Below are 21861 nucleotides of genomic sequence, written 5' to 3'. Positions count from 1 at the left end.
CAATCATCAAAGATTGCTTTTAGCCTATGTTCTTGTTCTTATTTTCTCCTCCTGCGTTTACTTCTTGGCATTACTTAAGTTTTGTAATTGCAGGTTCTAATATTTTTGTTGTATACTGCAACAAAAGAAGGCTTGGAATGATGGACTTTCAAAAGGAATGCATTTTTTTTTGGCCACTTTGTAAATATGTGGGAAGCAGCCTAAGAATGTACATATGTTGCAACATAGTATTTCTTAATCTTTTGGATATGTTGTAAAATTTTGTTCCTCAATAGGTGAATATATAGTGGGGCATTAATATGTTGTAGACATTTAATCCTGATAAATGATAGTAACAAGTATAAATTACTTCTTCGGCGTTGAACCTTTTGGCAATGTCATAAGACAATGTCGGGCATATTGCCCATGCTTTGCACGGGCAAGGGCTATCTAGTACTATTAATAAGTGAAGCTTTGGTGAACGACGAATGACACTTTAGTAATTAATATGTTTTTCATGGGCATTACGTTAACTGATCCAACTCACTTTAGGTTCCCAATTGTATGCAAACCCATGTGGTGCTTTGGCCAACTATCTCTTTCACCTTTTCCACGTGTCCATTCTAGGAAGACAAAAGGTGATATTTGGCTTCACTCTTGTAATTCTGTAAGCAATTTATCTAATTTTAATTTTTTCTTTTTTATTCGTTGTTCTTCTTTCTATGTTTCATCTTCTCAGGTGAGCTTGGTGAGTTAATACTTCTTTGGAATTCCTTTATTTTTTGTGATAAATCTTTACTTCATTTCTACTGAGTTTTTCTTTCCAATTTTTGGGCTCTCTTCTTTGTCTTTTCTTCTTAATTTTACATCCTCCATTGATGATCTTTGTTGCATCGCCGCAGACTTTCAAGAAGGAACTGGATTCTTCAATTGCTATTCTAGGATTTCCTATGGCTTTGATTAATTTTCTTAAAATTGATTATGCACATGCATATACTCTATTGACTTTTTTGTGTCAAATTGTGCAAACATCAGTGGGTATCCAGAAGAACTCATTCGAAGTGCCTAAAGCCTCTGAAATAAAATCTGCAAAAAGATTAGTATTCAATTTTCTTAAATTGTCTTTCACAACTTACTTTTGTTCTGCATAAGAGTTGGAAAAGTGAGTTACTTTGGACTTTCTTAAACAGTAGAAGCAAGATAGTTTATTATGCTTTTGAAGGTTTAACTGGGTCACCTGAAAATAATCCATTTGAGGATGATGTGAATGATTGTAAATATGGCACTGGTTAAATTTAGCAAAGCTAAATTAACCAGTTCAATTGAATTGATTTTTCCTGGATTTTAGTTGATATGGTCTCTTGAAGAGACTAATTGGTAAAACTTATGCTCTCTTGGTAAAATGTTAGACTGGCGTTTAATATCAGACATAGGTGGACACAAAAGTTCTGAATCTGAGACTACAACATGTACATGAGATAGAATATTCAGTCAAGAATTGTTGATGGAGAGGTATGAATAATTAAAACCTAGCAAGAAATGCCTGACATGAGTGACATACTTTGAATTTAAATTCTTGCACTCTGGCCTTCGACGTTGGGTCTTTACTACTTCTGAATCGGAGTACTTTACCAGTCCCAATGTTTAAGTATTCTAGAGGATGTTTATCCATATAGCTTACATGATGGCTTGCCGGAGACACACGTCCGCTCCAATTCCCCTCGCCCCAATGAGACCCATCCCGGTCAGCTACCAACCACCACCGCCGTCTCCCGAGCAGCCTCATTATCCATTAATGTCTTCTCATGATCTCTCCCTAGAAACAGGTAATGGTATAGAACCACATCAGTTTAAGGATGATCAGTTGAACACCGAAAATTATATTTTGTTATATATATATAAATCTTGAATATCCTAAGTGAAATTTTCGACATTACACAGGTAGTATTACATCAGCTAGTGGTGAGGAACACCAACTACCTGTATATCACCACCATTATGGCTTTGGTGGCTTCAGCAGAAACTAATTATAAGAAAAATGACTTCGGTCAAATGGCCATGCTTATGAATGTAGCATTTTATTTGGTTTTATGAACGTTTACTTCTCGTCGCTACCTAAATACTGCTTTAAATTAGTTGATGCAAACTATGTCTATGAAAACTATTTATGATTTATGATTGGTAATTAAGTTGCATGAGTTCAAGTTTTATGCAATAAGAGTTTAATAATTAGTATTAATTTTTTGGTAATTAGTTGCATTCTTCAACTTAAACAGTATAAGTTTAATATTGCACTGCCGGAGTAAGTTTTGTGCACTAATGGTGCAGGTTTGTGCACAGTCTTCAATCTCTATAATGAATGTTAAGACTTCTGAATTGTAATGGACTTTAAATTGGCATTGACATTTAAGTTGTTCCACTCATGGGCTAGCTAGTATATTATATATAGAAATCTATTGTCGTTCTTGAAACAAAATTAAAAACGGCAGTGTTGTGATGCACAATGGAACAAAGGGGGGTTGGGTGTTTAAATTTAGGGAAAAGGGCCTGATTTACCCCTCCACTTTGGAAAAAAATTCATATTTACCTCCGTTATATTATCAGCCCATTTATACCCCTACCGTTACAATAGTTGAAACATTTGCCCCTATTTTTAACCCCCTGTCCACCGTGGCCAATGGCTTTTTAAATAAAGGGAAAAGGGCCTGATTTACCCCTTTACTTTGGGAAAAGGTTCATATTTACCCCCCGTTATACTATCAGCCCATTTATACCCCTACCGTTAATGAATTACCAAAGAACAAAAATAGTGTAAATAAATCTACATCTACCAAATCAGAGTAACATCCAAAGTATCAATGTTCTAGGTCAAACAATTATAAAAACACAAAGAACAGAAAAAGAAATCCAAAGGAACTAAGAAAACTGTTTGAATGGGATTCTTGGGTGCCATATGCTTTTTAACTATAATAATGATATCCCTTTCAAACAGTTTTCTTAGTTCCTTTGGATTTCTTTTTCTGTTCTTTGTGTTTTTATAATTGTTTGACCTAGAACATTGATACTTTGGATGTTACTCTGATTTGGTAGATGTAGATTTATTTACACTATTTTTGTTCTTTGGTAATTCATTAACGGTAGGGATATAAATGGGCTGATAGTATAACGGGGGGTAAATATGAACCTTTTCCCAAAGTAAAGGGGTAAATCAGGCCCTTTTCCCTTTATTTAAAAAGCCATTGGCCACGGTGGACAGGGGGTTAAAAATAGGGGCAAATGTTTCAACTATTGTAATGATAGGGGTATAAATGGGCTGATAGTATAACGGGGGGTAAATATGAACCTTTTCCCAAAGTAGAGGGGTAAATCAGGCCCTTTTCCCTTAAATGTAACAAACAGGACATCTTGCTCTTTTATGAAAAATAAAACGGAAGTTTTAACAAATATCAAAGCCGTTTCTATTGACCAACCTAAGAATATTTTTTGTGCGGATTGCCCTTCAAAAGCACTGGTCTTTAATTTTTGCCCCTCAAATCCGCGCAAAAAAAGAAAAAAGAAAAGGAACAATCTCATTTCATATGTAAAACCTCCCTTAAACTTAGGGGTCGTTTGGTAGCTGGTTAGGATTATGCAGGTATTAGTAATGCAAATATTAATAATATAGGTATTAGTTATGCATAAATTATATTTCTTTGGATGTTGATTTGTTATATTAAAAGATAATAAATAGTATATACTTCTTAAAATTAAAATATTATGTATTTAAAACAATATAAAGTAAAAAATTATATAAAATATGGTTTAGAAAAGGAAAGTATTTAAGTACAGAATGGTAATATTGTCATTTCAACATTTTATTCATGTATTAGTTATTCGATCTTCTACCCCACGTAGAATAACACATAGATTTCCTCATAACTTGTACCTGTATTAACTATGCGGGTATCTAATTTGCAAACCAAACGTCGTACTAATTTATACGTGAATAAGTTACTTCCTAACTAGCTACTGAACGTGGTATAAGTATGCAAAAATTAATACATGAATAAAGTCTTTCTTTAATAGCTACTAAACATGATATAAGTTAATGTAACTTGTCTCTTGTCCAGCTACCAAACGACCCCTTACTGCTTTAGTTAATAAATGGAATATAAGGCATTTCAATATATCATTTGAGTATATTGATCTTGTGCTCTAATGAATATGTATAGCATGCCATGTTATCTATATCTAAATTTGGTGATCATTACATGAATTTGACTCTCCTCTCTGCCATTTTAAACCAAAACAAAGCTAATAAAACATACTATATCTAATTTTACAGTGTTGGGCCCGTGCTGGCACGGGACAGCACTACCTGGTCTATGGACAAACGCGTACTTAAAATGTTGAAGAGATTCCCCCTTAAAGGCGAGCCAGTACTACTGACCATAACCTGTAGATAAGCCCCTAAGAAAGAGTGAAGATAAAGAAAAAATCCACACCATTCTTCCTTGAAGATGGATGCGATAGTGAAGGTACCTTATGATGCTACGGTGAGGTTGATGCTGACTTCGCTAGAGCGTAACCTCTTGCCGGACGCCGTTATAAGGCGGTTGACACGACTGCTTTTAGCTGGCAGACTTCGCTCCGGTTACAAGCCTTCCGCTGAGCTTCAACTCTCTGATCTTCTCCACTTTGTGCATTGTACGCATTACTTCTTTCTAACTTTTCACTGTTTATTACTATCTGCTGCTTCATTTTATCTGTTTCCTATTTTTTGTTGTCTTATTTTCTTGCAACCCTGCTTCCATTTCTTCTTTTCTTGTGAGCTGAAGCTCTATCGGAAAATAGTCTTTCTACCCTATAAAGATAGGTATAAGATCTGCGTACATTCTACTCTCTCATACCCCATCTTGTGTATTACATTGGTTATGTTGTTGTTGTTTGTTTGTATTTCGTAAAATTCAAACTCGATTTTGGTTTTAGCAAATTACTTCTGCTTTTTACTGCTATGGAAGCACAGCGCATTACTTGCTGAACTTTGTTTCCGTGTTCTAGTTATGGTGGGGTTTCACGTTTTCTGGAGCTTGTAAATATTGAAGAATTTAGTAGGCCCTTTCGCCTTAGATTCCAAGTATTTTTCATTTGAAATTTAAAAGTTGAAATTGAAGATTGAATTATGTTTGGTTATATTGTTGCTAAAGAGAATAGAATATTTTTTTTGGAATTTATGTAGATGGAGTTAGAAAAAAAGGTATGAAGCACTTTTTCAAATTCCGAATTCAACACCTCCATGTTGGATTCGAAATTTTATAACTAAATATTGGTTTTGATATAGCATGAAAAGTTATTCCGGAAAAAAATAAAAACTCATTCTCATTGTTATGGCCAAACAACTCCTTAGCGTAAATTTTCAATTTTTAGGAAGATTTGAGACAGATTATGCATATGAAGCAAACATATATGTCGAAAATTCAGGTCCAGATGTGGCAAGAGGAAGGAAAATAAACAAGTTTTTTTTTTTTTTTTTTTTTTTTTTGTGGGGTTTTACGAAAATACTCCTGCTTTTTTGAGTAAGTTGCGTACACATTTTCCTTCTTAAATTTTACTTATGGGATTATACTAAATTTTTTATTATTGTTTTTCTTTCACGAAAATACTCCATCAGTACAAAGAATCTAGTCCCATGCCCCATAATTGCTAATTACATATGGTGCTTGCAACTTTATCCCTTTCTTCATTTTTTTCCACCAAAAAATCCTCCCTAGTACAAAAAGTCGGTTGTCATTGCTACTTGATTTCTCTAGACATGATCCTTATCTTTTACATTTAATGTGATGTGATAGGTACTTAGAAGCAATTAGATGTCTTCCATTTCGCAATTTTTTACTTAACTTAGAGCCTGTTTGGATTGACTTTTAAGTTCATCAAACTAGCTTATAAGCCATTTTTAATTTATTTGTGTATTTGGTAAAATAGAAAACAACTTAAATTAAATTATAAAGTGCTTAAAATAAGCCAAAACCAATAAGTTGCTCAACCCCAACTTAACTTTTTTTTTTTTTTGGCTTAAAAGTCATTTTGGTTTGATCAACAACTTTGCCCTTTTATCCCTTATATTTTCTGTTAATTCCAATACTACCTTTACTTTTAAAAACCTTTTAAGTATTTTTATCTAAACACGTAATTGCTTATTTATAAAATAGCTTTCAGCACTTAAAAAGTACTCTAAGCACTTGTACGTAAAAGTTACTTTTTATCAGCTAATCCGGAGGGGCTCTTACTAAAAACAAATTGAGATCATTAGTCAATTTCATTAGTGGGGATATCATCTCCATGATAATGTTATTATTCTATTTATATTTATATGACCACAAAAAAGTTATTATTCTTTTTCCCTTTCCTTAAAGCACTGGTTGCAAGACGTAAAATATTCTCATATTAATTCGAAACTACTACATATTTGTCACGATCCATTTTCACTAAGTCGTGCGGGCATCTATCTTTTCTACTTCGGTAGGTGAATCCGTAGCTCAACATTCACAATAATAGAAGATAGCGGAAGAAAGTAAAATAACGTAAGTCTCACAATATAATATAATGTTAACAAGTGCGGAAGTAAATGAAATCCACTCCAGTATTTGGTCTGGTCATACAAGAGCATCTAAATCCGAATACTAAAGTCTGAATAATAATAATACATAAGTAGTCTCAAATCATGTCTCTGAATGGAAAACAAGACATAAGTAATAGAAGAGTCTTCGAGGTCAGCGGACGCCATGCTCACCCTGGAAAACTCAAGTGAAAGCTGAAGAGTCGATCAACCACGAGTCAGAAAAGTAGATCAGATCCGACCTGATACTCTCCATTCATAAAAGAATGCAGCAAGTGCAGGTCAGTACAAACAACAGTACTGGTAGGCATCATCAGCCGACTAAGCATAGATAACACAATTCAGAAAATAAGTAGATAGTAAGGAATCCAACAAGTATATGATAGTAAGATCACAACCAAGTGTTCGTCATCGCCTACGTAAAGCCTCTAAATCCAAGTACACCAAGTCCGAAATATATATATCCAATCCAATCCAATCCAATCATCACAATCAATCACCATAAATCGAAATCAAGCCAATGCAATGCAATGCAATGCAATGCAATAATGGAATGGATGAGATGTAATGCCATGCAAATGAGGTGTACACATGTACTCCCGACGGAAATATCGACGTCTCGGTAGCACAACCCAGTGTGACTCGCGAAGTTTAAGTGCCACCCGTCTCGGATCTTTGCCCAACAGACAGACGGGACCCTAGCTAATTGCTCACAGGGGGAGTCTCACCGGCACCACTCTGGGGGACCTACGGAGCCCATGCACTAACAACGATTCCGGAATAACATCGGAATCAGCCATGCAACAACGATGCCGGAATAGATCATCGGTCATCGACCTTCTCACAATCACTCAAGTAAAAGAGTCGCTCAATCAACGATACCGGATAATTACTAGCTCTAGATCCTTCCATCAAACTCAGGGCTGATGAAGGTGTTTTGTTGTCTGATCCTGTTTATTACAGGAAACTCATTGGGAAGCTCAATTTTCTGACTGGCACAAGGTTGGACATTGCTTACAGTGTCCAGCACCTCAGCCAATACATGCAACATCCAAGAGATACTCACCTCAAAGCTGCTTTTCATGTTCTGAGGTACTTAAATGGTGATCCTTGTCTGGGTGTCTTCATGTCAAACAAGAAGGGTTACTCAATCAGTGCTTATTGTGACTCTGATTGGGCTGCTTGCCCCGAGTCTAGGAAGTCAGTTAGTGGGTATATTGTTCTCCTTGGTGACACTCCCATTAGCTGGAAGTCAAAGAAACAAACAACCATATCTTTGTCCTCTGCTGAGGCAGAGTACAGGTCAGTTAGAAAGGTTGTTGGAGAGCTTGTTTGGCTTACTCGACTGCTTGAAGAACTGACAGTGCCCTTTGCACCACCTGTCCCTGTGTATTGTGATAGCCAAGTCGCTCTCCACATTGCTAAGAATCTTGTGTTTCATGAGCGTACCAAACACATCAAAGTTGTTTGTCATTTCGTCCGGGACAAGCTTCAGGAAGGGTTAATCTCTTTGCATCACATCAACTCCATGCACAATTGGCAGACATCTTCACCAAATCCTTGTCTGGGGTCAAGCATTCTCTTGTTCTTGGCAAGCTGCCAGTGAGTCCCTCACCTCCACCTTGAAGAGAGAGGGGGGGGGGGGGGGGGGGTATTAAGACTTGTATTTAATGTAACACATTTTACTTATCTAGCCGCTCTTAGCTCAGCGTAGCCTTAGATATTTTAGTTGACTAGGTCGGTTAGTTTAGTGCCAGCTGTAGGATTAGTTAGTTAGTTCTTGTTCCTCTCTTCTTTATTTTATATAAGAACACAGTACTTGTAATATCCTCATTCAATTCAATCGATTCTCTCCAGTCACAACTGGGAGCTTGCTTCTCATTTTCTCCATTGTTGCTCCTTGAGAGCTTCTTGTTGAATTCTCTATTTTGTCAACACTATTTAGTATACCAGTATACTTTTGAATTTTGTTTTATATGGGTATATTATGTAGTATACCATGAACACTATGATTATTGGTATGTTAAATGATATTCACCATATAGAAACGATATATTGGTAAGTACACCCATGAATACTGTTGAATCATGGGTTTACTGTGATTTGTATGTGAAATCATATTCGCAATACACCAATGGATATTGTTAGATACAGTATACCATGATCATTCTCAAATCATGGCAGTATCCCATGATTACTTTTGAATCATGGTATAATGTATATTCATATGTTAAATGACACTTACAATACACAAAATATATTTTGTCGTATAACATAATTATTGTTGAACAATTGTCTCCTTTTTTTTCCAGTATATATTATATCTATACAACAATAACAACATATCCAGTGTAATCCCACAAGTGGGGTCTGGGGAGGGTAGAGTGCACGCAAACCTTACTCCTACCTCATGTAGGTAGAGAGGCTGGGTCCGGAAGACCCTCAACTCGAATGCAGCAAAGCAAAGAAGTTATGAAAGAGGAACTATTGCAATAATGAAAACATGACAACTAATAAGGAAAGTTGCAGAGCATTCAGAAAGGAATAGTAACAACAACAAAATAGTGTGATAATCCAAACGCAGTACACAATAGATGTTAATAGCTATCAAAAAGCAAGAAAGTACATGAAAAGGCTAATATTACGACCGACACGGTGCTCCAGACTATCACCAAGCCTAATCTTGTTGAAAAGTGAGACACGCTCGACTACCGACTAACCTTCTACCCTAATCCGTGATCTCCAAACCGTACTACTTGAGGTTATGTTCTCTGTTAGCTGAAGCTGCACCATGTCCTGTCTAATCACCTCTCCCCAATACTTCTTCGACATTCCTCTACGTCTCCTCATACCCCTCATATCTAACCTCTCACACCTCCTTACTAGGGTATCAGCTCATCTCCTACTCACATGCTCAAACCATCTCAGTGTTGCTTCTCTCATCTTGTCCACTACAGAGGCCACTTCCACCTTGTCCCGGATATCTGATTCTTTATCCTATCTCTCCTAATATGCCCACACATCCATCTCAGCATCCTCATTTTCACAACTTGCATCTTCTGAACATGAGAGTTCTTGACTGGCCAGCACTCTGTCGCATACAATAAAGTCATTCTAACCACCACTCTGTAGGACTATATAGTATATCTATATATTTAATAATATACATGATATATTACTGATATATTTAATGCTGTAGCTTTTTACAATTATGTTTTGCCAAGATAATGAAATGCTAGTATATTCATAGGTTTATCTGTTATTCTGTACTCTGTAGTCTACTTAATTAAGTGTCAGACTCATGTGGATTGAGACTCTAAAATTAAGAAACAACGGCAGCTTAAAGAATTTTGACTGACTGGGTGCTTCTTTTACAGGTTTAAGAGAGATGCCTATAGCTGTGATGACTGAGAAACCAAAGTCCCAACATTACGAGCTTCCTACCTCTTTCTTCAAGATTGTTCTTGGAAAACACCTCAAATACAGGCAACTATATATCTCCAATCTACCTACATTTTCTATTCATACATATACTCTATTCCCATTAATTGTGGTGCGTCATTCCTGTATATTCTGTTTTGTTATATATGTATGAATAGTGCAGCTGCTGTTACTTCCAAGACAAGTCAAGCACTTTAGAGGATGCTGAAAAAGCAATGATGGAATTATACTGTGAAAGGTCACAGTTGAAAGATGGACACACTGTACTTGATGTTGGATGCGGCTGGGGCTCTCTTTCTATATACATAGCACAAAAATTCAGTGGCTGCAAAGTCACCGGGATTTGCAATTCAGTGACCCAAAAAGCACATATCGAAGAGCAGTGCCGGTACTTCTTTTGATATGCTTTTGATGAGCTTAAGCATATTGTCATCATCTAGATAACTTCCTCTGAGAGTCTTAGATCAGTCACGTGTTTGTGTAATTTCTTTGCTGAAATAAGGAAAGATCGAAATATCTTATTCTCCTGTGGTTAGGGAGCTTCAGCTGGGGAATGTGGAGATTATAGTTGCAGATATTAGCACATTTGAGATGGAAGGATCCTATGATCGAATATTGTCTATTGAAATGTTTGAGGTATTGAGTTCAAGCTGAGTACTGTTTGTTATTAGGTTAAAACTTCCTGTTAATATACTACTGCTAAGAAACTTTATATCACTTAATTTATAGCATATGAAGAACTATGGAGATCTCTTGAAGAAGATCTCAGGATGGATGATGCCAGATAGTCTTCTTTTTGTTCATCATTTTTGCCACAAGGCATTTGCTTACCACTTTGAGGTACATACATTGATCTGCCGATGCATGTTTACTTAGTTATTCACTGGAAATATTTCATTATGAAGCCTCCCTTGCTTCAATTACAGATCTAGTGGCTAATGTTCTGCAGGATGTGAACGATGATGATTGGATCACTAGGTACTTCTTCAGTGGAGGTACTATGCCTTCTGCAGATCTCCTCCTTTATTTTCAGGTGAGCTTCTAATATCGAATATGTTGCTTTGGCTTCCTCTTCACCTTATATATTATATAGCTTGAATATGTAGTTTGTATCTGCTTTCATTCCTCTTTTCATCCATTTTTAAGACATTATTTCGATGCTTACATCTGGTACATTTGATCACAGAATCCATAGATAGTTGCATAAATGACTAAGCAACTACAAAAAATTACAAGAAACAGGCGTTTTCGCTGTTGAAAGAAAATGCCTTTAGGCTTTATGGCCTTGAGGTGGATTTCGGCAAACCAGGAAACTAAGGAGGATTTTGGTATTCTTGCAGCATAATCTTCTAATTTGACTGTTGTATTGAGGCCGTTTTAGATTCCTCAAGAATGCTTGAAAGTCTTAAGAGAGTTACAAAGAATCCAATCTCTGATGAAAAAAAGAAAGACATGCACTACGGATTGTCATGTAGCTGTATGGCGAAGAAAAGGCTGTCAATAATTAATCTTTTTTATAAATGAAACATTTATATGCTACAATTTTTTCTTGATAAATAAAAAAATCAATGAATGATAATTATTGTGATGCTTGCTTGCAGGATGACGTTTCTGTGGTTAATCATTGGCTTGTTAACGGAAAACATTATGCACAGACAAGGTGAGCTTGTCTTATTTGCCAATTTGAATAATTTTAGAAGAGACATGTAGTGGTGATGTTTAATCGGTTTTAGCTTTGTACCTCTATTTTGCAGCGAAGAATGGCTTAAGAAAATGGATCAGAACAAAAATTCCATAAAGCCAATAATGGAGTCCACTTATGGTAAGGATTCAGCTGTTAAGTGGACTGTCTACTGGAGAACATTTTTCCTATCAGTTGCTGAACTGTTTGGGTACAACAATGGAGAAGAATGGATGGTTGCACATTTCCTCTTCAAGAAGAAATGAATTTGGCAGTTGCCTAAATGCATTTTACCCAAAAGCTTCAATAAGAGGACACTCAGTACGTCACAAGTTTGAAGAGTTGTGACCTTGTAATGATCTCCTTAGTTAGAGAGTACTAGGAGAGAAAACGTGCCGATTGCTGTTGTTTTTGCCTATTAGTTTCAGAGCATTAGGAGTGAAAATTATAGTACTAGATGGCATTACGAAGACAATGCAGTTACAAATGTGATCACTTAGTTGACTTGTTGCTGAAATCCAATTGGGCAATTTGATCCTCTCTTTTGGTTTGTGTTTTGTTGTTTTTCTTGGCAAAACTGTTCCATTCATCTTCCCCCTCCCCACCGTCTCTCTGGAGATGGTAGGTTGCCCACAATATTGAGCATGAAGTCAGAGCCATCCTTTTGTTTAAAGTTTTACGGGCACTTGAACAGCAACACAAAAACTGTGATAGTAGCAATAGTGTTGCCAATCTAACAACAAATGGGCACGTGAGCCGAGGAACGCGTTACTTTTCCAATTCATTTTCCTACAGGTTCTCGCATTCATGTGGAGAACTTCAGCAAGACAGACCACCCTCAATTTCAACAACTTAAGTTAGTTTTCTGGTTATTCCCAATATTTTCAGTGGAAGCTCACTAACAAAACTCTGCATCAACATTTAGGACTACTTGACTCTGCATATTCACAATATTTTCAGTAGAGAGTCGTTTTTAATTTTCTAGAGGACTATTCATTGTTATGATAAGTAGTGTATTTGGAGAACGCCACAAGATCAAATGAGAACACTTTACACATCACAATATAGAGAAACCGACACGAAAGTACTATAACTTGCCTTTTCCCATATAAAAAAGTACAAATAATATAGTTAAATTTTTAGCCAAAATCACTTTGTTTGATTCAGGAAATATACAATCATTTTGACGTTGAAAGAGCATTGTTTTTAACCAATACAAAGAAATGTGCCTTCAACTCATCAGAACCAAATAAAAACAAGAAAAACAAGATGAAAGAATCAACTTGCAAAGGAAAAAAGAGGACGAGAAAAACCTCAAAAGCAAAAACCAGAACCCATCCTACAGAATTGCAATTGAAACATATACTCAATTTTAGATCCAATTACACCAAATAAAATTGGAAAGTGTGAAATCTAAAGGTTAGACTCAGGTCACTCAACAATAGTAGAACTCAATTTGTTTCTTTTCCTCAGAAAATCAAGAAACAAAACAATAATGCTATCCAATCCCACTTCAAAATTGAAGAAAGAAACCTCATTCTAAACCTTTTGCATAAATAGACTATTTGCTAGCAAAACTAACTTGAGCAAGATTTGAAAAGATTCAGCAAGGAACTAACATAAGATAACGAAGATCCCAGAAGAGAAAAGGCAGAGAAGAAGAGAAAAAGTCATTTTGGGAGGCAAGTTGGTGCCTTGGAGGGAGAGGAACAAGAGAGTTTTTAAAGGGATGGAATATGACTTCTTACATATTAGGAATATTAGATTTCTAGTTTTTGGTTTACATGGTTTTGCCCCCCACCATATCTTATTACTTTCATAAAAAATATTTTATGAAAACTGATAGGGTAGGTACAATCTCCCTAGTGTTGCCTTTGATACCAAAAGACATCAGAATCTCATTAACTCTCCTGGAGTCTACAATGCAACCTACCTTATCGTAATTAACTAGGTTTTCCCACAATATGCAGCATAAAGTCAAACCATCAGTCCAGTTTTTCAAAAGTTTTACTGGACTTGAACAGCAAAAGAAATGAGAAAACAGTGACAGTAGCTATTACTCCCAATCTAACATCAAATGGAAATGTGAGCCAAGGAGAGTGTTGCTTTTCAAATTCATTTTCCTACAGGTTCTGGCATTCATGAAGCAGAACTTCAGCAAGATAGATCACCTCAATTTCAGCAACTTAAGTTAGTTGCCTGGCCGTTCAGTCTAACTATATTTTCAGTGCAAGCTGATTGACAGAAAAACAGCATCGATTCAGTACTACGTTGAGCTAGTACTAAACTCAAGAACCTTGCTTGCTTAACTTAAAAAAATTACTAAACTCAAGATATTAAACTGAATGTGCAGAAAAAACTGGGTAAATATTTAGCATTCTACACAAGGACCGCTGATATGACCATTGCTGAAGGGAGAATATCAGACTAAAACCAGTACCCATTGCAAAGACCCATACAACATGGACACTGCTATTGTAATCACAAAATTTCAGCTAAATTTCACCCCTAGCTATAGGCTTGACGTATCCAATACAGTTCATCATCAAAACTTGTGTCCCACAATCAATGGCAATCCATGAAAATATAGGAACAGGTTTCTGACTAACGAATGTTATCCACATTAAACCTTAACATAAACTGGAATCAGGAAGGAAGGGAGGCCCTCCACCCCACCATTAATCACCAAGGAGATAGAGCGGCGAACGAAGGTTGCCCCTGGGAGGAAGGATTTGGGCATGGGTTAAAAGGAAAATCCATAAGGAATCAGGAATTACTCCACCCAAATAATCTGTATCTTTGACTATCAACAGTATCATAAAATCTAGAAGCATGTCGTGATATGTCACTTTATATCTAAGAAAGTAGAGAGCCAAATGTGGATGAACAACAGGTAACAAACATCATTTTCAAGCCTCTATTTTCAATTTCCAACGAGACAAAACTTAACCAAGTAACAAAAAGTGCAAGCTCTTCACTCTCCTTTAAGGATCACCAAGAAATACTAAAGCTAAGGCTATGGTGGAGGAAATGACTGTTCTTCATAATAGTGGAACTTGGGAGATAGTTCCTTTACCACCAAGCAAAACAACAATTGGATGTCGCTGGTTATTTACTATCAAGGTGTGGGTATTGATGGAAAGGTTGATCTTCTCAAAGCTAGACTAGTAGCCAAGGGATATACTTAGATTTATGATCTTGATTATGGTGATACCTTTTCTCCAGTAGCGAAGATTGCATCTGTTTGCCTCCTTATTTCCATGGCAGTTGTCACAGGTGCAGTTCTCCTATGTCCAAAGTTCGCCCGACCGTGCAGTAGCCAAGATCCAACACTTGACATCACCCTTCCAACAATTAGAATATTTTAGAGGTTTGGGACTTTCTTCAAATTTTAAGCAGCACGTAAATAAAAAAGGCACACACAATTAAAAGAATTTATTCCCACCTTGTATTGATAATGTGACTACAAGAACACAACACAAGCCTAACCTTTAGACTCGAACCACAATATACAGATCACCTCGATCAATGCCCATTTCCTCCTTCCTAACCTTAGGAATTACTTGGGAATTTCGACCTGCCTGACTTAGGGAGTTTTCAGCACTTAAATAATGTGCAAACGCCCTTTACACTTGTCAGCCTTATCCATATCCCACATTTTCAGTTGACATCCCCAACTGATAGCCATTTAAAAAATTCAAACACTTAGTTAATAAAACTGCCACACCTGGAAAGGGCAGAAGCAACCGCCGAACTACTTTGCCATGTGCTTGCATGCTTGTCAACCGCTTCATGTGCACTGCACGCTTGTGCCTCGCTCCCAGCTGTGTGCCTCAAGCTACTGTGGGCACCAAGTCTTGCCAGCTTTTCCATGCCAATACCACTCAAGCCCCACACACATGCAAACGGCACCAGCACAATGCAATACCAAGTCCAGCACATGACCATTCTAATTCCTCCTTGTCCTTGCCAGAGTCGTGCCACAACATTGCCTTGCCATGATGTCCTATCCTGTGCTAAGTCGTTTGCCCAACCTTTGCTTAGGGGCCAGCCCGCTCACCTAAACCAAGACATCACTAAATGGCCCTTGTCACTGCCTTGGTACCAAGTCACCTTGCCTTAACGCCTAGGTCTTTCCCACTTTCGTGTCGCTTTGCCCACATGTGTTGGCCCATGGCAAGGAGATACACGCCAAATCCTTGCCACTGTACTGAGGGTCTAACAGCAGCCATGTTTCATTAACCCTTTTATCGTTGGATATCAAGAATTCCTTCCTTCATGGAGAACTTGCTGACGAGGTCTACATGGAACAACCACCAGGATTTGTCGCTCAGGGAGAGTCTGAATTAGTATGTCGATTGTGCAGATCGTTTTATGGTCTTAACAAACACCGACGGCATGGTTGGGCTGTTTTAGTACTGTTGTCCATCAGTTTGGCATGCTTTGAAGTGAAGATGACCACTCAGTGTTTTATAAACATTCTAATAATGGCAAACACATATTCTTGGTTCTTTATGTGGATGACATTGGTATAACAGGTAATGATCATGAAAGCATTATTCGCAGTCACTTTCAGACAAGAGTAAACTAAAATACTTCCTAGGCATTGAGGTGGCGTAATCTAATCGTGGAATTTTCATTTTACATAGAAAATATGCTTTGGACAACATATTGGAAGACACTGGCATGTTAATTGCAAACCTATTAATACTCCTATGGAGCCAAAGATTAAGATTGTTCATGAACAGGGAGAGCCTTTGAAAGATCCAGGTCATTATCGAAGATTGATTGGCAGCTCAATTATCTAATAAGCACATGACTAGATATTTCATCTGTTGTCAGCGTGGTTAGCCAAATTTTCTAGACTCGTGACAGTCATTGGAATGCATTGATTCATATAATAAGCTATACCAAAGGTTCAACCGGACAAGGTCTATTGTATGAGAATAGAGGAGACACACATATTATTGAATATTCTGATGCAGATTGCACAGGATCTCCTTCAAACAAAAAATCCACTTCAAGGTACTGTGTTCTAGTTGGAGGAAATCGAATAGCTTAGAAAAGCAAAAAGCAAAATGTAAAAGCTAGATCAAGTGCAGAGCCAGAATACTGTGCAATGACTTTAGCTTCAAGTGAGAGCTTATATCACTAAAATAACTTCTCCAAGAGTTGAGGTATGGTGGAGATGCACACATGAAATTGATATGTGACAATCAAGATGCAATAAGTATTGCTTTGAATCATGTGTTTCATGAGAGAATAGAACATACAAAAGTAGATTGAAATTTCATTTGACAAAAGATTGAATCGGGGTGCATTTTGACAGGTTTCATTGACTCGAATGATCAGTTAGCAAATAGTCTTACTAAATCACTTTGTGGCGAGGAGAAGTATTAAGAATTAGGAAATCGCAAGAGCTCTTTCTCAAAAAAAAAAAAAAAAAAAATCGCAAGAGCTCTTTCTCAGAAAGAAAAAAAAGAGAAAACGCAAGAGCTCAGAATCCCTACAATTGTGTAAATAGGAACAGGAGCTAGTGTTGAGGGAATAACCAACAAATTCATTCCTAGCATCTCATTATTTACATATCCAAACTATCTTCATTTAAAATTATCCGGTTTCTTCTTAAATTAGACAAGAATTTTGATGGAATCATATGCAACTGGTTTAATGGGCAGAACAAGTTCAAATGAGAACACTTTACACATCACAAAACACAAGCAATTTAACCAAGATCAGAGTCTAACAATCCTTAGCTTAAAATTATATCAAGTGTCAAAATTTCCAGTTGGAGCATTGCTATTGCAAGACAATCTTTCAGTGCTATGCAGCACGCTTGCCTAGTTCTACTCAAACATTTACATGCAATACTCCAAAAGAGGAAAGCCTTTCAATCAGAGGAAGATTCAAGTACTTTTTCCTCTATTGATTACATGTCACCTCACTTCACATCAAATACAATTACAAAAACAATCTAATTATACTTTACTTTAAATCATCTTTCATTTCCATGGTACTTCAAGATGAACACTTGTGTTTTTACTTGGGAGCACCAGTGTTGCTCTTAGAATCATATTGATTAGCACCACCCACAATTCCATCGGCTTCCAAGAATCTACTTAAATGCTTATCATCCAAATGTTGCTGAAATTTTTTATTTAAAAAGTAAGTTCAAAAGTAAACACATAATCAACATAAATTGAGCTTAGAATTCAAAGAATTGCTCACAGATAGACAATCTCTGTATTTCTTCCACTCTATAACACACTCCTCTTTATTCCACTCACCCTTCAAGAATTTGTCAGAATACCACCTACATAAAAAAAACCATCATCAATCTCAGGGTTCAGGGTTTTAGGTAAACAGTTAGTTTTTTCCTTATACCAACATGTTGAGAATATAATTCAATATTAAAAGTGTGTTCTCTCTAACAGCTTAAGCTTTTAGATGAGATGGTCACACACTTTAACATGGTATCGTAGTAGGTCAAAGGACTACAAAGGTCCTGGGATCAAATCACCGCCACCCTTTATCAAAGAGAATTTACACGTGCTTGGTTCATGAACAAAATCAGGCCCGCACGTGAGGGAGCGTGTTGAGAATATAATTAAATATTAGAAGTGTGCTCTCTCTAACAGCTTAAGCTTTTAGATGAGATGATCAAATACTTCAACGCAACAAATTCAATAATCTAAAGAAAACTTTTTTTTTTTTGTTTTTGACCCACAACAAATATTAGCTAAGATGGGTAAAGAATATATCACAAAGTTTGAATTTTGAGTATTTTCTTTATACCAATATATTCAATAATCTAAAGAAAACTATTTTTTTCTCTTGAACACAACAAAAATTAGCTAAAAGGGGTAAAGAATATATCATAAAGTTTGAACTTTGAGTATTTTTCCTTACACCAATAATCTAAAGAGAACTATCCCACAACAAAGGGGTGAAGAATATATGATAAAGATTGGAATTTAGACCTGTTGAAGCAATTATGGTAAGCTTCTCTGAGTTGAGAACACGGTGAGGTAGCTGATGGAGATGCATTTTTCTTCTTCTCCTTAAAGATTCCCATGTTAATGTCCCACTACTACAATTCCATGAATCTGCACAGCTGCAGTTGAAAGTTTACTTTTAAAGAAATGTAATTCCAGTAATTTCAATTACACTTGTCTTGCTTCAACGGCAAACCATAGGAGGGAGTTTTGGGCTGTCTTTTAGATCGCGATGATTTTGACAAACAACCTCTTTTAGGGCGCTATTGAAATACGGCTAGTTTTGCAACTTAATTGAAGAAATAGCAACAATTTAAATTCTAACCTTTTTTATCTTGGAGTTTCAGCTTTTACAAGTGAAATACGGTACAGTGTGTGCTAGAGTTGGAAATTTTATGTACGCAACTTTTACAAGTGAAACCATGTAATATAGATATTTTTTGGGGATATACTAGACTTTCTGACCATTTAATGGATATCTCCAATTAGTAAATAAATCGAAAAAGAATAAGTGCACGAATTTCAAGTTGAACAGGCAAATATTAAAAAAAAAAAAAGGCAATTATATATTCAACTACATAAAACAAGCTTAAAATATAATTTGATTATCAGCTAATCTTCTTTAGGAAAAAATCTTGTTCATCATCAATATGTTGATGTCACAGAAGTCTTCTCTGAAAATTATATGTTTCACCCCAAATTGAAGAATGTGATTGACACTCGATGTATTATTTGTGATCTAGTGAACCAACTAGACATCTCTAAATATTCACAAGCTATACATATTTCATGATAAGGGAATCTCATAACTAAAAATCATCAATATTTGGCTATACCTAAGACTATTTACAACATTTATACTCATTACATGAGCAAACATGATGATATTGTGTGACATGAATACATAATCCACATTGTGTACATGGAGCTTCTAACATGACTAAAGGGCACATAAAAGAAATAATCAGACACCAAGACAAACACTGGTACAATAGTTGGCTCACCGTAAAAGTTGGTGGAATCAAATGCCTAGCTCGTATTTTCGTGTGTGAACTCACATGTCCTGAAAAAGAAAAGCATAAATATCACTCACATAAGGCTGAGTACATCAAATATCGTGATCAACAAGTATCACCTACTCTAACTCAAGACTAGGGCAAGAATTTAAATACAACACCATGCTATAGATATACAATTCAAATCAAGAAAGACATTTCATAATTCATGAAACATTTAAAATTTAAAATATTCTTTGCAACTGAACACGTAGCCTTATCCCTTTTTCGTAACATATATCATGATTTTAGATGGTAGCATCTATGGACCCGAACCTCAACATAATCCACTATAAGTACACATGGCGTTCGATATACAAAGGTATCAGCTAGACTTGATAGGTCATCTCATCATAGTGTGTCGTACGAGACACACAAATACTATCTCAAAAGTTCCAATTAAGAGAGACTATCTAATCACCCAAACAAATGGTTACAACCATAGCCCTAAACCGACACGTGTTGTTTTTGTTATTGGACCCTTTTGTCCAACACCCTCACAACTATCTAAGAATTCTGCCAAAATATTATTCATTATCACTTGCCATCTTTGGCCCAAACATAATCTCAAAAAAAAAAAAAAAAAAAAAAAAAAAAAAAAGTTGATCGTGATACCCCAGCAGTTCATTTCCTTTGTGTATCATGTCCTCATAGAACACACCAAATTTTAAATGAAAATCCTAATTTTCTTCAACACATCATTTTTATATGTAAAAGTTACAATTTGAAGTTCAAGAACTTAGTTTAGCTCGGTAGTAAACATAACTATTATCATAAACATGATCTTTGTTCTTGAAAACATATTCATAAATCACTTATAAAACATAACATGAGGTGCTATCTTCATATTTCATATCAAAGTAATGACATATTTAAGTCAATATAAATCATAAATTTCATGGATGACATGAAAAATGATTGCTCGCTCCCACGAGGTCACATTCACATTCTAAACATTTATGCAAACACATGAAGTTCATGACTTTATGAACAAAAACTCAGGAAATGATACATCTTAACTTGCCTTAAATATCTCATTTGCCAAACGTAAGCTCCAATTATCCAAATGGTATCCTACACATCCAACAATATTAATCTACATCATTCTTCATTGAATCCAATCAATTAATGCGTATTCACATAACCCATTTAGGGCTTAAAATTTTTATGAGGTAAAAAAATCATGTTTCCATCTTAAACATTACAATTTTCCTCTTTCGTTGGCGGCCTTTGCACTTTTTCCTTGAATACGAATTTCGAAAATAAATATCGAAATGTTTCGCAAAATTGTTCGTTATCTTTTTGTTTGGTGGAGATCAAACGTAAAGGAGTTCATAAATGTATTAGTCTATGTTTTTCTTAACTTTGAATATTTTGTACTGCATTTAAGAGAAATCATTATCAACAATATTTTTTTTAAAAGTACCCCACACACACACACACACACACACATATATATATATATATATATATATATATATATGTATATATATATATAAATATATAAATTATGTCGTAAGATATGAGCTTTGGTGTGATTAGCTCAATAATATGCAATTTTAGTAAAACAATTGCAGTTTGAATATTTTTAAAAAAGTACAACACACACATCATATCATATTATATCATATTATATTAAAAGTGGAAACACCCCAAGTGTAAAATTGGATTACCATAATGCCCCTAATTGTTAAACATACTTTTTGGCCCTTCATTTAAAACTACTTTTATCACATTTTTTGTACCAAAACGTAAATGTATCTCATAATAAATAATCCTAATATTACTATACTACTGTAGGCAAACTCTCACACTTCTTGCCATTAGTATTACTGTATGAGAAGTAAGTAAAATTGAACAGTCAGACGTGAAGTGCCAATTAATGGCAGGGCTAGAGCAAATGAAGAAACATCGTGGCAATATACTTTAATAATGTAATTTAATGAGGAGAAATTATGAAGAGGAGAATTATTAAAGGAAATCTTGATTACCAGGTAATATTAGGCCGTCGTGAAAGTAAGATTCCTACTTCTTTGTTGTAGCCACATGGTTGGGGTTGGATTAAAAAATTAGGATTTTCTTCCCAAAAAGAAAAAAAAAATTCTATTAAATGAA

At 35.8% G+C, this 21861-nt stretch overlaps 2 protein-coding genes across 3 annotated transcripts; one reads left to right on the top strand and one right to left on the bottom strand.

The window, feature by feature from the left end:
• Nucleotides 1–4372: 4372 nt before the first annotated feature.
• On the top strand, nt 4373–12248 carry LOC132635947 ((S)-coclaurine N-methyltransferase-like). The gene is made up of 8 exons (XM_060352566.1): nt 4373–4665; nt 9952–10060; nt 10179–10403; nt 10552–10651; nt 10745–10855; nt 10965–11048; nt 11617–11675; nt 11770–12248. The coding sequence occupies exons 1-8, from the start codon at nt 4479–4481 to the stop codon at nt 11960–11962; spliced, it is 1068 nt and encodes a 355-aa protein (XP_060208549.1). The 5' UTR covers nt 4373–4478; the 3' UTR covers nt 11963–12248.
• Nucleotides 12249–14599: 2351 nt separating this feature from the next.
• Nucleotides 14600–18950, bottom strand: LOC132635948 (uncharacterized protein At4g33100). 2 transcript variants are annotated; one of them, XM_060352568.1, is made up of 3 exons: nt 18677–18950; nt 17925–18009; nt 14600–15040 (listed from the first exon to the last, which is right to left on the bottom strand). In XM_060352568.1, the coding sequence occupies exons 1-3, from the start codon at nt 18769–18771 to the stop codon at nt 14984–14986; spliced, it is 237 nt and encodes a 78-aa protein (XP_060208551.1). In that variant the 5' UTR covers nt 18772–18950; the 3' UTR covers nt 14600–14983. The 2 variants fall into 2 exon arrangements, with proteins under 2 accessions (XP_060208551.1, XP_060208550.1); XM_060352567.1 differs by lacking the exon at nt 14600–15040 and adding an exon at nt 17434–17840 and having other exon boundaries at nt 18677–18934.
• Nucleotides 18951–21861: the final 2911 nt, after the last annotated feature.

This window comes from Lycium barbarum, chromosome 4 (genome assembly GCF_019175385.1).
Source record: "Lycium barbarum isolate Lr01 chromosome 4, ASM1917538v2, whole genome shotgun sequence".
In the NCBI taxonomy this organism is placed as follows: domain Eukaryota; kingdom Viridiplantae; phylum Streptophyta; class Magnoliopsida; order Solanales; family Solanaceae; genus Lycium; species Lycium barbarum.
This window is presented reverse-complemented; position numbering and strand designations above follow the sequence as displayed.

Bases quoted from the DNA above. Each gene is read 5' to 3' on its own strand.
- LOC132635947 (XM_060352566.1), top strand. From the start codon at position 4,479: ATGGATGCGATAGTGAAGGTACCTTATGATGCTACGGTGAGGTTGATG. The intron at 10,404-10,551 runs GTACTTCTTTTG...TCCTGTGGTTAG, and splicing joins CATATCGAAGAGCAGTGCCG to GGAGCTTCAGCTGGGGAATG. The intron at 10,856-10,964 runs GTACATACATTG...AATGTTCTGCAG, and splicing joins CATTTGCTTACCACTTTGAG to GATGTGAACGATGATGATTG.
- LOC132635948 (XM_060352567.1), bottom strand. From the start codon at position 18,771: ATGGGAATCTTTAAGGAGAAGAAGAAAAATGCATCTCCATCAGCTACC. The intron at 18,010-18,676 runs GTCTAAATTCCA...TTTTTTATGTAG, and splicing joins TACCATAATTGCTTCAACAG to GTGGTATTCTGACAAATTCT. The intron at 17,841-17,924 runs GTGAGCAATTCT...AAAAAATTTCAG, and splicing joins AATACAGAGATTGTCTATCT to CAACATTTGGATGATAAGCA.